Here is a 15,910-nt window from a genome sequence, read left to right on the forward strand (position 1 = left end):
AAAAAAAAAAATATATATATATATATATATATATATATATATATAGGGGTTACTTGATTAATTGTGAATATTTTAATAATTTAAACGAGAATGGAGATATGACGGGGACGGGTATTATGGCGGGTATATGTACATCCCTATACCCATCCCCATACCCAACTGAAAAAGTCGGGGATTCCCCATACCCATACCCATACCCAGTCAATGCGGGGATTCTCCGTCAAAACGGGGACGGGTTCGGGCAATACCCACAGGGACGGGTTTATTTGCCATCTCTACTAACAAGCAATTTACGAAGCAAAAAAGGATCCATATGGAAAGAATACATGTTTTAAATAAAGAGATTAAATTTTACAATAAATGAAAAATTAAATAATTTAAAACTTGTTATGATCTTTTCCAAAATACAAATTCATTCTCTATTTTGTAAACCCCATTTCCTTTCAGCTTTATAAGAGATTGGGCCTAGCCTTCCGTGGGTCTAAGGCCAGCCCAGTAAAGGGACCCAATACCCCTTTCTAGCCCCTAACCCCCTTCATTCTGCTTCATTTTCAAAAACCAGTTTCCTGTTCCCTTTCCTTTTCTCTAGTAAGAGCTCTGCTAGGGTACAATGAACCTCCCACTTCGAGCTAGCTAAGTTTGATCTGCTTCCAAGTAAGTTAAACCTTAGGGTTTCTTGATCTTTTCCTCTCTTACATTGTTTGGGTATGTGGGTTTGATTAGGGTTTAACCTTACACCCTCGTTTTGTCCTTGGTATTTCTGTTTCAGCTCACTACTTTCGTTCTTAGAGCTGTGGTGCCCTTTAGTTGCAGACCTGTTGCGTTTGCTAGCGTCTAAAAAGGTAAAGGAAGCTAAGTTTCTCGTCTTTTTGTTGTATGTGCTTGTTTTCACTCTTGTTTCATGCATAAAATGCTTGGAAAATGCTTGGAAAATGCTTGTGCCCGTGTGAGATTGAACTATAATTTTTGGTTGGATTGGTTCTGGTGTTACATGCATGGAACAGTGGGGAGAACTTATATTCTCGCCCAAGCGAGCTCGTCTCGCCTAGGCGAGAATAGCATAAGCTCGCCCAGATTTCTGCTTGAGCACTCGCTCAGGCGAGAGACTGCGTTTTTGAGCGACAAGCCAACTCGCTTAGATGAGAAGGCCTCGCCTAAGCAAAAGCTCGCGAAATCTTCCAGGACCCTCTGTTGCAGTCTCGCCTAAGCGCGAGCCTGTCGCTTGAGCGAGACAACTTCTCTCGTCTAAGCGAGGGCTCCTAGCTTGAGCGAGAACTGGCGTAGGAGTGCGTTGTTCTCTGATATGCTTTGGTTTGGGTGATTGTTTGTATGAACTATTCTCTTTAAAGCTTAAAGTATGTGAGTATGCATGAATTGCTTCGCTCTATGAACTGCAATTGGTATGTTAGCATGAGTAATACATGGATTTTATTTGGTTGGTTGAGAACTTGCATGAGAATTGGATGTTTGAGATAAAAGTGATGGTCATGGTATGAGAAACATGAAATTGGTGTGAGATAGGCGTAATTCCATAAGTCTCGTGGGGAGATCTCATGGTGGTGTGTAGTGTATATAATTAAGATAAGGATTCAAGTAAGGATCGCATCCCGAAATTCTAAAGGATCAGTTAGTCTCACATAGAGCAAACTGATTCTAGTTGTGAGAGTAGCGGGAGGCCCTAGTCTTTGGCAGGATAATGGCTTTAGATGCTTGAAGACTAACCTTGTGTGTGGTAGGGTGAAACCCATTACAATGGCTCTGCAGAGCAGTAGAAGCCACCACAAGCGCAAGCTTCCAGTGAATCCGATCTTATTATATGTATCTAAATAATTGAGTCATAGTGTCCTGCTTGTTTGCTATAACATGAATTTGTGCCTACTTTGTTGCATGCTTGAGAACTATTTTAAGCATTTGTTTGGTATAATATGTTAAAATTTATTTTGCACTAGCTTACCCTTTCATTTTTGTGTATGTTCTTGTCTTGCCTTCTCTTTTGCGATGATCACCTTATTGGTGGAAGCAGATGGGGAAATATTGAAGGTAGACCTGATGGTGGCAGCGGTGCAGTTTATATGGCCTATTGTATGTGGCTCTTAGGAGCAGTTTTAAGGCCCTGGTGCCTTTGTAATTCCGTGCTTTAGGAGCAACCCTTTTGTAAACTGTTAAACCTCCTTGAGATTATGTTCTCCTCATGTCATCTTTGGTGTGCCTTAGCATTTTTTTTAAGCACTTTCTTGGATGACTGTACTAGTGGATCCTCAGCTCATTTGATTACTCTTTTATTATTATAATTATGCGATGTTTTTATTTAGTAAATTTAATCTATTTAAATGGGATGTTAAACATTTAATTTAACTTCTTTCTCTTAAGAATAATAAATTGGTCTTACATGCTTGAGTAACCAAATGAGGTTTTCTTGTAAATTTTTAAAGGAATTTCCATGATTTAACCTCTTGAATGTTCCTTTTAGGGTTGAATATGTCTTCTATAGTGTTTTTTTTATCAGCAATATAATAAATAGATTAATAAAGAGGACATTTTGGATGTCATGTCGCGTATTCAAAGTCAAAAATACATATTTAGAAAAAAAAATTGTAGTACCAAATACTTTTATGAATTGATATGTTCTCATAAATTGTATACTACATTCCTTACAAGATTTCAAATATTTTGCACATTTATCCCAAAGTATGTTTTTCCATTACAATATAAACATCTTTCTCTCCCGTGGATGTTGTTGTCCACTGTTTTCGATGTTCCTTCTGTTTTGGAGTTTCACCTTCTTCTTAGTTATCCAAGAATATGTATTCAATGATATCTCTTTCTCCGCATAAAGATTAAACAAGAAAAAAACTAATCAAGTCACTACCTAAATAGAGATGTAAAATGTGTTCAATTCCAATGAATTTTAACGCTACAAGAAAATATCTAAATAAAAATAAATTTGAGATAAAAAATAATTAGTTATTATAGTAATCAATTTAGATACCAATCTATAAACTAAAAATTATTGGTATAAAAAATAGTCTTTATTATATACTAGCGTGCACACAGTCGCTGTTGCACCTGTGTGTACACATTTTTTAAATATACATAATATTATATTAGTAGGTGATGATAATGTACTGTTATTAAGTTAATATATAAAATAAAATTATATTTATTAATAATAAAGTGAAATATATCAGAAAAGATGAGAAAATAACTATTAATAAATAAATAAATAGAGAAAAAGAGAATAGCAGAGATAGACGATTTTATAAAAAATTTGTAAAATTTCAAAAATTTAATAAATAATTATATTTTAAAGGATAAAATTAGTATTTTAAAATATAGACACAAAAGAGAGAATCCTCTTTATATATTGTTATAAATAAAACATTATAATTAATTTATGAATTGATTATTAAATTAGTCTCTAAATTAATTATCAAGATTTTGACATATTGTGACATTGTCTAAAAGGTAACACTCTAACATTGTGAATTTTTCATTTTCACAAAACAAGGTTAGGACCTAGAATTTTGTGGGGAAGTAGAAGATCCCTAGCTCTGTTGTAAAAGTTCATAGTTTTATGATTAGGTCAGTACTCATTTTATCTTGTATTGAAAATGTCATTTATTTTTAAAACATTTGCAGTGCAAGAAAAGCCATATTTATCTCAAAACTATATTTATTAAAGTATAAAAGTTTTTTTTTTAAAAAAAAAAATAGGGCTTATCGAATCCTCGAAAATTTCACAATTATTTTCAAAACATTTATAGTGCTATTTCTTTGCAAAGTTTATTTTCCTTCCACTGTTTCCTCAAATTCCAACATTTTATTGGTTCTCTTGCTTCTATTTCTATTAATTAGTTACATAGTTCTTAAGGGAGTGGAGCTACATTAATTTTATCAATTATAAGTCTAACTGTTGTAAGTTTCAAAACGGGTGGAATTTACATATGTTAAAGAATGTGACGTTGTAGCTGTACACAGTGGATTTCTACCTTGTAATACACTCTAGCCCACCCTCAAAAGTTGTTACACTACATCCTTAAGAAACAAGGTGATCTATCAATTATGGCAGGCCATATTAATGTATTAATTATATCATTAATATTGGAAAATATTTTAAATATATGAAATATGTTTTAAATGTAAAATGTAATATAAGTGGTTTCAAAGAGAGTAATTTGAGATGATGTGGAGAGAGATTTTTTAGTATTGAAAATGTCTGTTTCAGAGAGTGAAGAGTGTTACTATAGAGATTTATAATGCATGTTAGAAGAGAAAGGTTGATTACTTTATAAATCTTGGTGGAAGATTTAAGTGGATACTAGAGAATAGGATCAAATAAGCAGTTAGTTTGAATTCAGAAAGTGAGGGTGCTTTACCTTATAACATTAAACTGGTGTTACACAGCATCATTCACAGTATTTTTTACACAAAAATCTGCATGTAGAACGGCATTTGCAGGTTGACCAAAATATTTAGTAGTTTTTTAATGCACCATCAAACTTAATGCATTACTTTATTTCATGCATGGCCATAACAACGAACACAAAGCTTCGTTTGAAAATCTACAAGTTCTGGAGACCTAACACTGCACCCACCACAATCATACTATCATAGAGTATTTTTTTTTTCCAAGTTCTCATGGCAATGGGATCACGTTCCTCTTCCTTCACCTATGATGTTTTCCTCAGCTTCAGGGGGGAAGACACACGCCATGGTTTTACTGGCCATCTCTACAAAGCCCTTCATGACAGGGGAATCTACACTTTCATTGATGATGAGGAGCTTCAGAGAGGGGAGGAAATAACACCAGCACTTCTGAAGGCAATTCAAGAGTCCAAGATTGCCATCATTGTGCTCTCTATGAACTATGCTTCTTCGTCATTTTGTTTAGACGAACTTGACTGCATACTCGAGTGCTATAACAAAAAAGATATGTTGGTTTTGCCAGTTTTCTTTAAGGTAGATCCTTCTGATGTTAGAGACCAGAAAGGTAGTTATGGAGAAGCATTGGTTAAGCATGAGCAAAGGTTCAACCATAACATGGAGAAGTTGGAGAAGTGGAAGAAGGCTTTGCGTCAAGTAGCTGACGTGTCTGGCTTTCATTTGAAACACGGGTACCCCACCTTACCAATCTTTTACCTCAACCTTTTTTTGATCAATTTTGACTCTGTCTAATACTTTGATGTCAAAATTTAAAGAGAAAATATATGTTTGTTATCCATTACAACATTGGTGTCAGGACATGGACACAAAGGTATTAGTTTTTCATCACGAATTTTTGTTTGAAACAGAGATGGATATGAACACGAGTTTATTGGAAGGATAGTTGAGTTGGTCTCCAGCGAGATTAATCACGCTGCTTTACCTGTTGTGGATTACCCAGTTGGACTAGAGTCACAAGCACTGGAAGTAAGCAAGCTTTTGGAAGTTGGATCTGATGATGATGTCTGCATGGTGGGAATACATGGAATCGGTGGGATAGGAAAGTCAACACTTGCTTTAGCAGTTTATAATTTGATTGCTCACCATTTTGATTGTTCGTGTTTTCTTCAAAACGTGAGACAAAAATCAAACAAGCATGGGTTACAACACCTCCAAAGCATCCTTCTTCGTGAAATGCTTGGAGAGAAGGAAGTAAACTTTGCAAGTATAGAACAAGGAGCTTCAGTGATACACCACAGGCTTCAAAGAAAGAAGTTTATCTTGATTCTAGATGATGTTGACAAATACGGGCAATTGCAGGCTATTGTTGGAAGACCTGATTTATTGGGTCCTGGCAGCAGAGTCATCATCACTACTCGGGACAAACAATTATTGTCATCTTATGGGGTTACAAAAACGTATGAGGTGAGGGTACTGAATAAGAACAATGCTCTTGACTTGCTTTCATGGAAAGCTTTTAAAACAAAAAACATTGATGCAAGTTATAAGGAGGTCCTGAATGATGTAGTGATTCATGCTTCTGGCCTTCCATTGGCTTTGGAAGTAATAGGTTCCAACTTGTTTGGAAAAACTATAGAAGAATGGAAATCCGCCATCAAACAGTATAAAAGAATTCCTAATAATCAAATCATGGAGATACTTAGAGTGAGCTTTGATTATTTGGAGGAAGAAGAGAAGAGCGTTTTTCTTGATATTTGTTGCTTAAATATATATGCCTTGTCAAAGCTTGAAAATTTACTTCATGCTCATTATGGCTATTGCATGAAATATCATATTGGGGTGTTGGTTGACAAATCTCTTATAAAGTTTAATTGCTATCGTCAAGAAACTAGAATTTCATTGCATAGCTTGATCGAGGACATGGGGAAAGAAATTGTGAGGCAAGAATCACCAAAATATCCAGGGAAGCGCAGTAGATTATGGTTACCAGAAGACATAATTCAAGTTTTGGAAGATGACAAGGTGAGTGAAACAAACGGATGATTAGTTTCAGATCTATACTAATCCTTTTTTACCATAATATGTTCAAATCACAGTTGTTTTCTTCTTCATATTGTATTGAACTCTTGCGTATACTTGTACCGGCAGGGAAGTAGTGAGATTGAAATCATATGTCTGGATCTTCCAGAATTTGTCGAGGAAGCAATAGTAGAACTCAATTCAAAAGCATTCAAGAAGATGGAAAACCTCAAAACACTTATTCTTAGAAATGCTAATTTTTCCAAAGGTCCCAAATACCTTCCAAATAGTTTGAGGGTGTTGGAATGGTGGGGATATCCTTCACATTGCTTACCATCTGATTTTCATCCCAAAAAACTTGTCATATGCAAGTTACCCCGTAGCTCCATTTCAACCCTTGAGTTATCAAAGGCAAGTTTAAATAGTATATTTTCCTTGTCAAGTAATTTAATACATTCTCTTTATGACTACTCATTTCGTTCTTCCTTTTCTTACTTTTTTTGGCAGAGTTTTGTGAATCTTAGAGAATTAAATTTTGATGGGTGCAAATGTTTAACAGAAATACCTGACATATCTGTTCTACAAAATTTGGAAGAACTTTCATTTGAAGATTGTGTGAATCTAATTACAGTTCACAACTCAGTTGGTTTTCTGGATAAACTTAAGACATTGAGTGCTAATGGATGCCGAAAGCTTAGGACTTTTCCACCTATCAAGTTGACCTCTCTTGAAAAACTGGAACTTTCACATTGTTCCAGTCTTGAGAGTTTTCCAGAAATATTAATAAAGATGGAAAACATAAGGGAACTTCATTTGTGTTACTCCCTCGTAACAGAGTTGCCACTTTCATGTCAAAATCTTACAAGGCTTCGAACATTGGAAATGTTTTCTTTAAATAGTGCAATTGTCAAGGTGCCCAGTAGCATTATCATGATGCCAGAACTGACTGATATCTTCGTCTGTGGATTGAAAGGGTTGCAATGGCTAAAACAGGAAGAGGGTGAAGAGCAAATGGGGCAAGTAGTAGTACCTTCAAAGGTGGAACGGCTTAGTGTCTTAAGTTGCAATCTCAATGATGATTTCTTTTCGATAGATTTCACAAGGTTTGCTCTTGTGAAGGAATTAGCGCTACCTGAGAATAATTTCACCATCCTTCCTGAATGTCTGAAACAATGCCAATTTTTATGGATTCTTGATGTGAGTGGTTGCAAGCATCTTCAGGAAATTAGAGGCATTCCACCAAACTTAAGACATTTCTTTGCAATAAAATGTATATCCTTGGCTTCCTCGAGTAAACGCATGCTCCTAAATCAGGTTTTGTCATGTTTGAAATGTACTTGATTTAATAATACATAGTATACTTAACTTCGGTAAACTTATGAATACTTTATATGACCAACAGGAACTGCATGAGGCTAGAAACACTGTGTTTTGTTTGCCAGGAGCTGAGCTTCCAAAGTGGTTCAATCACCAGAACCGGGGAACTTCAATTTCTTTCTGGTTTCGTAATAAGTTCCCTGACAAAGTTCTGTGCGTTCTTGTTGCACCTATCGAAAACGATTTTTTTCGTTCCAGGGTTTTCATCAATGGCAAAGCATACACCGGCTACTATAGTCACCATCACTTGACAGGGGAGCATCATGTATATCTTTTTGATATGCGAGAGTGATAGGTTATATTTTTTCATATATGAGTTATAGTCATGGTTATTGAGAGATTGTGGTTCTATATGGTTATATGACATTAGTCTTACACATATAAGACCTTAGACACCACTTTTACACCAAAACCTTAAGGCAATGTTGTTATGGGTCTTTATTCTTATATAGTGTTTAACTTTGTCTTTTCTATCCAATGTGGGACTTTTTGACTCACACTTGGACTATTCCCAACATCTCCCCTCAAGGGTGAGTCCCTTGTTGTTTTTTTTTCCTTTTTCATATGGTATATTTTCCCTTCAGGTGTATGAGTGACCCCTTTGGTTATGGTTATGCGGTCAGTCACATCGGTGACCCCTTTTGTTTATGGTGGTGGTTATGCGGTCAGTCACTCCGAACCATCGGCTCTGATACCACTGATAAGTTATATATATTTCTCATATACGGTTATGGGCATGGTTATGGCATATGGTTATGGTCATTGTCTTACACATATAAGACCTTAGACACCACTTTTACACCAAAACCTTAAGGCAATGTTGTTATGGGTCTTTATTCTTATATAGTGTTTAACTTTGTCTTTTCTATCCAATGTGGGACTTTTTGACTCACACTTGGACTATTCCCAACAGAGAGTTAAGATTCAGAGATAGTCCGTATGAGGTGCCTTTTGAAAGTGAATGGAACCATGCGAAGGTTACATTTCCAGAGGGTATAGATACCTCTATTAACCATGCAAAAATCGGAATCCACATAGTCAAACAGAAAAATAGCATGGAGGATGTTAAATTCACCGATCCTTGCAGCAAGACAAAATCAGATGAAGATATCAACAGTTCTGACTCACAATCTACCAGTTACTAAAGAGCATATGTTTGTGAATATTGAACTTTTATAGACGGTAATGATGTACAATTTATGGTCACATCTATTGAGTTGGAGTTGTATAATATTGTGAAGTTGTATTCAAATTCAATGGTGGCACAATTAGTGAAAGTTAAATTATGTTGTGGCTTGCAATATCATACTAACCGATTTTCGTTACCCTTATTCTTGTGATATGTGTAAATGGAACAAAAGAAAAGAAGTATTACAACTAATTTTGTTTTTGAAGAATACATATAGGAATTCAATTTGGTGTTTTATTACTGACAAGAGAATTACCTGACTAATGTACATAGACACATAACTCTACCTGTTTAGACATAAACAACATAATTCATCTCAAATCCCAAAGTTTTTTGCTTATATATAGTAATATATTTTATAATTATTATATATAATATAAAAATAGTAATACACTAATTACAATTTGTTTTAAATTATCTTTAAACACAAGGATAAAATTATACTGTCACAATTTTATTAATTAAAGTCTTTTTTTAATCTATCAAACTAATGACATCGCTAACAAACTTTCCTTTCATTTCTTAATATCTTTTTCTTAATCCAAATATATATATACATATATATATATATATATATATATATATATATATATGCTTTAAAAAATAAATTAAATTAAAAAAATAATAATAAACTTTAAATTAAAAAAATATTCATTCTGTTTTAACTTTTTTTATTTTTATTTAACAATTAATTTTTTGACTTTTAATTATCCGTTTTTTAGTTTATTTGTTTCTTGTTTCATTATTTTTTATTTTTAAATGGTAATAGTTTTTAAATTTATATATTTTACAATTTTTAATATTTCTTTATATATTTTAAAAATAAAACAATATATATAATTTTTATATATAATGTGTTAAAAAAATAAATATTATTAAAAATAATTAAACTTTAAATTAAAAAATAATATATATATATATATATATATATATATATATATATATATATATATATATATATATATATCAACATCTGGAAGTCCACAACCTTTACCGCATGTCGACATCCATCTGAAAACAATTTTAGATGATGATTTTGAAATTTGAAATGTGTTTCAGAGTGCGGAAGAAATTTTGGAAGTGCAAGAAGGAATCCCCGGCTTGTTTCATAAATTAGCCAATCTATTAACGGGAGTTGGGTTTTCTTATTTTAATAGAAAAAAAAAGGCATTTTCAATTAAAATATGTTCACTTAGTTGAGGATGAGTAAAGTAAATTCTCTTTAAAGAATGTTGATTCACCTGAATAAGCAAGTTTGCTACCTCCCTTAAGAGTAAGAAAGAATGAACTTTCTAAAAAGCTTGAACAAGTGTAGATTAGACCTTTACCCTTGAACTAAACGCAAAGGATGTAGCCATCACAAAAGATGAAATAGCAAGATTCAAACTGTATCCATGGCAGATCATCTGACATAGGATTCACCCTGTTGGAGTGGAAGCACCACGACCACCAAAGATATCACCATTGATGGTTCCAGGTTCCTCAGGATCAGAAAATGGTATGGTGCTGGTGCAGTACCATCATCCATTACTATATGATTGCTTGCAATAATCAACATCACCAAAAAGAGGTTACATTTGCACAAGCTTTCTTGTCTTCCAGATCGTTATATAGGGAAGAATCCCTTAAAACTTCCCGTTATTCAATTGCCAGCCTGAGGATAAGTGATCTAAGAGGAGGAATTCAATTAGACCTGGCTGGCAATTGAATTAAACATGAAAATTCCATTTGGCTAGTTACGTTGGCACCGCTAAAGCTCTAAAGAAAAAATGATACGATGATTGAAACACCAAATACAAAAGATTGTAGCCTGTATCATTTAACTCTTCTACATACATTCTCTGATTCTCATTCCAATCATTCTCATAGATGCCAGACTAGGAAAATGTACAAAATTTTTCGGTTACACAAAATTTAAAGAAATATGGTAGAAAATTAAACCTCAAATAATATCTATGAAGGCAAAATATTGTGATCCCAGTTATGATTAAATGTGACTCTCAAGTAATGTTGATGAGTAATGTTGATGGCTTTTAAAAATAGTCACATCATTCCTTGGAAATTTCGATATAGATGGTTAAATTGCTTGGAGAAAGGAAGGAGCATGTTTATACACATTTCAAGACCTTTAGAGAGGGTAATCAATGTTGGATAGGCTTGCTGATTATGGTACTAGATGTCAGGATTTTCATTGGTACCATAACATCCCTGATCTCTTAATGATGTATTTTTCAGGGAAAGATACATAGTGATGCAATAACACTTCTGTTTCTTTAAAAAATATAGACATGCCAAGAATTTAATTGAAAATAGATTTTAGTACCAGGTTTAGTGGTGCCTGAATGAATGCCTCAAGACTTGTTTTCAGGAATGTATGCTACTAATCACCAGTTAAGGCCCTTGGTCTATGTTCAATAGTAGAAAGGGACATCCCTGTCTGTGAAACTGCTCTGACAAATGCCATATTTGCAGTAAAAGTAGGGGCATGCCAATGGTCACCAGTGCCAAAGACAATTTTGTTTTTAAATGCCAGCTTCCTTGTTGTTGGGAGGCCCATCATGCGCTCTGAGGGAGTATCAGGAACAACCCTGAGATGATACTCTAGCTTGTCAGTGCAAATTATCGCAGATGGTATTTGAGGCAGTGGTAATGCGACAAAATAGTATCAACAACATTTGATTCAGGTATGAACTGATTACGTAAAAGAAATCATCAATGCAACTATATAAGTATAGCAGAACACCCTCCAATTGATTTCCTAACACTGATTACTTGGCATAGTAACAAACAAGTAATGTCAAAATAATTTTATGCTGCAAATTTTCTTTCTGTTTTTCAGGTAAACTTAGACTAAACTCACCTGAGATAATCTATCAACCTGGCAGCTCTCAGTTTCTCATTGGGTCCTCCACACATTGATACCAACTCCTTAAATTCCACAAGAACACTCTCACAAATTAGGCCATGCTTTCCATCTAGGATTCTACCAAATTCCAAATGGATTGGGTTTTGAAGTTCAGACATTATCTAACCAAAAAAAATTAAATAAATGAGGAAAACTTTAATAAGTTCAATTGAAGCTGAAGAATGATTTACAATACAAAGACTACATAAAATAATGGTTGTTGTTGTAATCTCAATAAGTTTACTTACTTGACCAATCACAAAATCGAAGTTTCCCTTAAACCGCTGCCTCATTTCACTCTCAGGAGTGGCAAGAAGTTTCTTTGTTCCACCATTACTAATCCCTGAAACAAGAGCTATCAAAGCTGTTGTATCAAAATTTACTAGGTCAGTCTCACCTAAGAGATTCCCAGGCTTCGCGGATTCAAAATTTTTAATCTCCATTGAAATTGGTTTCATTCCCTTAAGAATGGAACAGAACGTATCACCCAAGTTTGTTCCAACATTCTCTTCCGTAGGCTGTGCTTGAGTTTTGGCTTCATCTACCAAAAGCTCAAGATGAGAGTAGTCCCCAATTCTGGCATTTTCTTCCAATTTTTGTTGTTGAGTTTCGGCTTTTCCTACTGAAAGATCTATTTGGGAAGAGTCCACAGCCGATCCTTGAATAATACACCCAGAATTTGGAACAACATCCTTGCCAACAGCAAGGTTGATTTCAAGGACACATGAATTTCTATATGATCTTGCAATGACATTTATCCAGTCACCTTCAGTTTCTTCCAACACGTCAGAACTGAAAACTGAGAAATCCAACTCGATTTCAGATGCTCCAAGTTCATCTCGAAGTTTGTTGTAAATGTGGGTTGCAAGCCCATTGGCAAAGAAAAGAATGACTGATGAAGGTCTTAATGTTAAGTTAGACTGCGCAGCAGCAAGTACTTCTTGAATGCGTACCTTTAAACCCTTACTTTTACGGCATCTATCCCAAGAAATATACTCTGGATTTCTATCAGATACTATAATCCAGACAGGCTTTCTATTTAGGGTACAAACCACATCAACATGAATGTGTTTAAGAGAAGAACCACGTCTTTCTTCATTGCTAACAGAAGGTGAGAGTGGGATTGACTTGCAAACTCGAGAAACTCCAGTTATGAAAGACTGCTGGAGAATATGGACAACTGTTTCAAGGTGCCCAATGTTCACACTGGTATACCGTATATATTCATCACATACACAGAAATTCTCATAAATTGTGAAATAATATAGAAACTATTAACCAAGAGTACTCATTTAAAGATGAAACTATGACAAAGACAAACAACAACGATTTACAGGTTTGCTATTCTCTATTTAGAGTATAAAATTAAGAACTATTATTATTAAATAAAATAAAAGCATTTGATCATAGTAAAGTCTCAAAAATCCTGTCCAGTCATAGGCAATGTAAAAGGTTCCGCTGGTAAATGTTTATGATAAATGCCAGCAACACACTTCTTGATGCACTCCTTCCAAAACACTATTATTAGGTGCATTTCATGTAAGTTCCACAAAAAACTTGAATCAAATCTCTTTTCTGTAGGGCTCATTTAAATTCAACATCTTAAAATATTGCGCCAGTAAGCATTTCTCAATGCTTCAGTAGAAATTATAGGATGACTCAAACTTTGTTTAATGATCCAAAATTCCAAATCCACGAAGTTGGTCACAGTTAGTCATATCTAACAACTCCAAAGAGTAACACATAACAGGAATACCCACCAATATAGAATCAAATACAAAAAAGTTATGATATTGAAGAAGAGAAACCTGAGGGGCCCATAAGAAGATGAGGGGCGAGAGAGGAAAGCGAGCTCGGCACGTGCCAATTTGAGGAGGGTTCGTTTACACGAGTGAGTGATGTTGGTGGAACAAGGTAACTTGTCAATGGCATCAATGACGCACTTGCATCTCTGCTTCGCCACTTCGACTTGTGAAACCCTTTGCTCCTCCTCCATTCTGTTATTGCGCTGTTTTTCTTCCAAGGAATCGACTTTGTTCTTTAATCGCAAACCCTTTTCCTCCAATTTCCCATTTCTTGTTCCGTGTTGACGATTCTTCGCGACTGGAGAGGGGAACCCTTTTAAAACCCTAGTACCAATTTCACGGTTACCGCTACCATTTTCTTGTGTTGTCAACTTCTTCCATAAGTGATGAATTTTTCCCCCTTACGCATGCCACTTATTCTTAATTATAATTTTTAATGTAACCTTTGCACATAATTACAAGTATTTTTAATGTATTTAATAAACTCGACTAAATAAATATTTTTTATATATGTCTAGGTAATTATATGCATTAAATATTTTTATGTTTTTAATAATTCAAAGTAATATAAAACTATGAAAATAATATCTAACTTTAAATACTTCTGTAATTAGTTTATAGCAACTTCATAGTTGTTTTGTCAATTGTCATGGCACAAATGGAACTATCTTCTTCTCTTCGTAACTAACTACACGCACATTCATGATGTCTTTCTTAGTTTTCGTGGCGTAGATACAACTCTTAGTATATATGATTATTAGTGTTGTAACTTAGACATTGTTTTGGGTAAACCTATATATTACACTTAACTCTTGTAACTATTAATTTAGACTTTATTTTGCAGAAATCAAAGGTTTTGAGTCAGTTGATCTTCACAGGTTGTCAGAATATAAGGGAAATAGAAGAGGAAATCAAGGCCATTGAAACTAACATCTCTGCTTCTGAAATAGAAAAGAGCATGATCCATCAGAGCAAATAGAAAAGAGCATGACCTATGAGAGAGAGAGAAATCATTGAGGAAGGAAAAAGACGCTTAAAACTAAGAGATGAATTGTTGGAAAAACAAACAAGAATGAAAGGTGGTCAGAAATCAGGGGAAAAAAATGTAAGAACTGCTTCAGAGTGATATGTGCTGTAATTCAAATAAACTTTTTCAGACTCCAGAACCTAGATATTACCTATGGAAAAGTTGGATTACAAGCATCAACTTATTTGTTCTGTTCTTTGGTCATTCAAAGAATTCTATATAAGATCCCAAGGCTTATACAATTGAATAATTGGCATGTTTGGAAAATTTCTTTATTGTTACAATTCCAAGCGTGATTTGGTCTTAGATCGAGGAAAAATGAGTTTAAAGAACAGTATATAAGAAAAAAAAATTACATATCCATTATCTTAAAGTTTTTAATTTTTCTTGTAGGTTGCTGGTTATTTTAGTTTTTCTTTCTTTCTTTGGATGGAGCCCTTTTCAAACTTTGAAACAAGATTAGATCCTAATATATGAATTGTTATTTGGATAGACTCTATATAATGATGTCCTTTTCAAACAATCTTTCTTCTTAAAAGGACTTCTTAAAGATCGAATGGCTTCTTCATATGCTAATGATGATTCTGTTGTATTTTGGATGTATCCGTGTAGTCCTTCATGTTTTTTCAATATAAAAGTTTATGTATTAAAAATTTAAGTGTGAGTCTAAATCTCATATTAGTTAAAAATGAAAAAGTAGAGCATTATATAAAAACAAAAATCCATAAACTCATTGTCTTAAGGTTTTGGGTTGAGAGTGGTGTCAATGCCTTATGTGGTTGAACTTAGGTCTCTCATTGGTGTTATATCTCTCTAGTGAAACCCCCTCCTTAAAAGAGAAAAAAATCTAACAAGTAATATCAGAGCCAATGGTTAAAATCTAAAAATGAGTGTAAAGGTGTATTTTTTAAAACCTTTCTTTAAGCTTGTGATTTTGATTTCAAAAATAAATGTGCAACTGTAGAAGTTACGTAAAATTGAGGTAAGTGGTCACTGTTTTGATTTTGGCGTTTGGTGACATCAATGGCATTTTGCCACATCGATGACATCTTACGTGACTCCATTGTTTAAGATAGAAGCAATGGAAACATGAACCTAACACGTCCCTAAGGGCAGAAAATGATTCAATTTTCTTGCACTAAATATCCATGATACTGTGGCAAAAGAAAATTGAGGATATTTTAATGAAATAATTCTCTCTCCAA

The 15,910-nt window shown here is 34.2% G+C and overlaps 2 protein-coding genes and 1 long non-coding RNA gene across 5 annotated transcripts; 2 read left to right on the plus strand and 1 right to left on the minus strand.

Moving 5' to 3' along the window:
* Positions 1-559: 559 nt before the first annotated feature.
* On the plus strand, positions 560-2,258 carry LOC114182239. Its single transcript, XR_003604049.1, has 3 exons — positions 560-654; positions 770-842; positions 2,024-2,258. It is a non-coding gene; the product is annotated as an uncharacterized LOC114182239 (long non-coding RNA).
* A 2,380-nt stretch (positions 2,259-4,638) lies between these two features.
* LOC114182222 (TMV resistance protein N-like) lies at positions 4,639-9,110 on the plus strand. The gene is made up of 6 exons (XM_028069040.1): positions 4,639-5,114; positions 5,292-6,405; positions 6,532-6,814; positions 6,902-7,716; positions 7,805-8,067; positions 8,693-9,110. Exons 1-6 carry the CDS (start codon positions 4,639-4,641, stop codon positions 8,922-8,924), a joined length of 3,183 nt encoding a protein of 1,060 aa, XP_027924841.1. The 3' UTR covers positions 8,925-9,110.
* Positions 9,111-10,184: 1,074 nt separating this feature from the next.
* On the minus strand, positions 10,185-14,083 carry LOC114182224. Of its 3 annotated transcripts, none has more exons than XR_003604045.1 (5): positions 13,682-14,083; positions 12,122-13,079; positions 11,829-11,995; positions 11,292-11,556; positions 10,185-10,637 (listed from the first exon to the last, which is right to left on the minus strand). XR_003604045.1 is itself a non-coding variant. In XM_028069041.1 (4 exons), exons 1-4 carry the CDS (start codon positions 13,867-13,869, stop codon positions 11,349-11,351), a joined length of 1,521 nt encoding a protein of 506 aa, XP_027924842.1. In that variant the 5' UTR covers positions 13,870-14,083; the 3' UTR covers positions 11,024-11,348. The 3 variants fall into 3 exon arrangements, 1 of the variants encoding a protein (XP_027924842.1); XR_003604046.1 differs by having other exon boundaries at positions 10,236-10,665; XM_028069041.1 differs by lacking the exon at positions 10,185-10,637 and having other exon boundaries at positions 11,024-11,556.
* Positions 14,084-15,910: the final 1,827 nt, after the last annotated feature.

The sequence above is a fragment of the Vigna unguiculata genome, chromosome 4 (genome assembly GCF_004118075.2).
Source record: "Vigna unguiculata cultivar IT97K-499-35 chromosome 4, ASM411807v1, whole genome shotgun sequence".
NCBI lineage: Eukaryota > Viridiplantae > Streptophyta > Magnoliopsida > Fabales > Fabaceae > Vigna > Vigna unguiculata.

Bases quoted from the DNA above. Each gene is read 5' to 3' on its own strand.
- LOC114182222 (XM_028069040.1), top strand. From the start codon at position 4,639: ATGGCAATGGGATCACGTTCCTCTTCCTTCACCTATGATGTTTTCCTC. The intron at 5,115-5,291 runs GTACCCCACCTT...TGTTTGAAACAG, and splicing joins GGCTTTCATTTGAAACACGG to AGATGGATATGAACACGAGT. The intron at 6,815-6,901 runs CAAGTTTAAATA...TTTCTTACTTTT, and splicing joins AACCCTTGAGTTATCAAAGG to TTTGGCAGAGTTTTGTGAAT.
- LOC114182224 (XM_028069041.1), bottom strand. From the start codon at position 13,869: ATGGAGGAGGAGCAAAGGGTTTCACAAGTCGAAGTGGCGAAGCAGAGA. The intron at 13,080-13,681 runs GTTTCTCTTCTT...ACGGTATACCAG, and splicing joins TCTTCTTATGGGCCCCTCAG to TGTGAACATTGGGCACCTTG. The intron at 11,996-12,121 runs GTAAGTAAACTT...TTTTTTGGTTAG, and splicing joins TCGATTTTGTGATTGGTCAA to ATAATGTCTGAACTTCAAAA.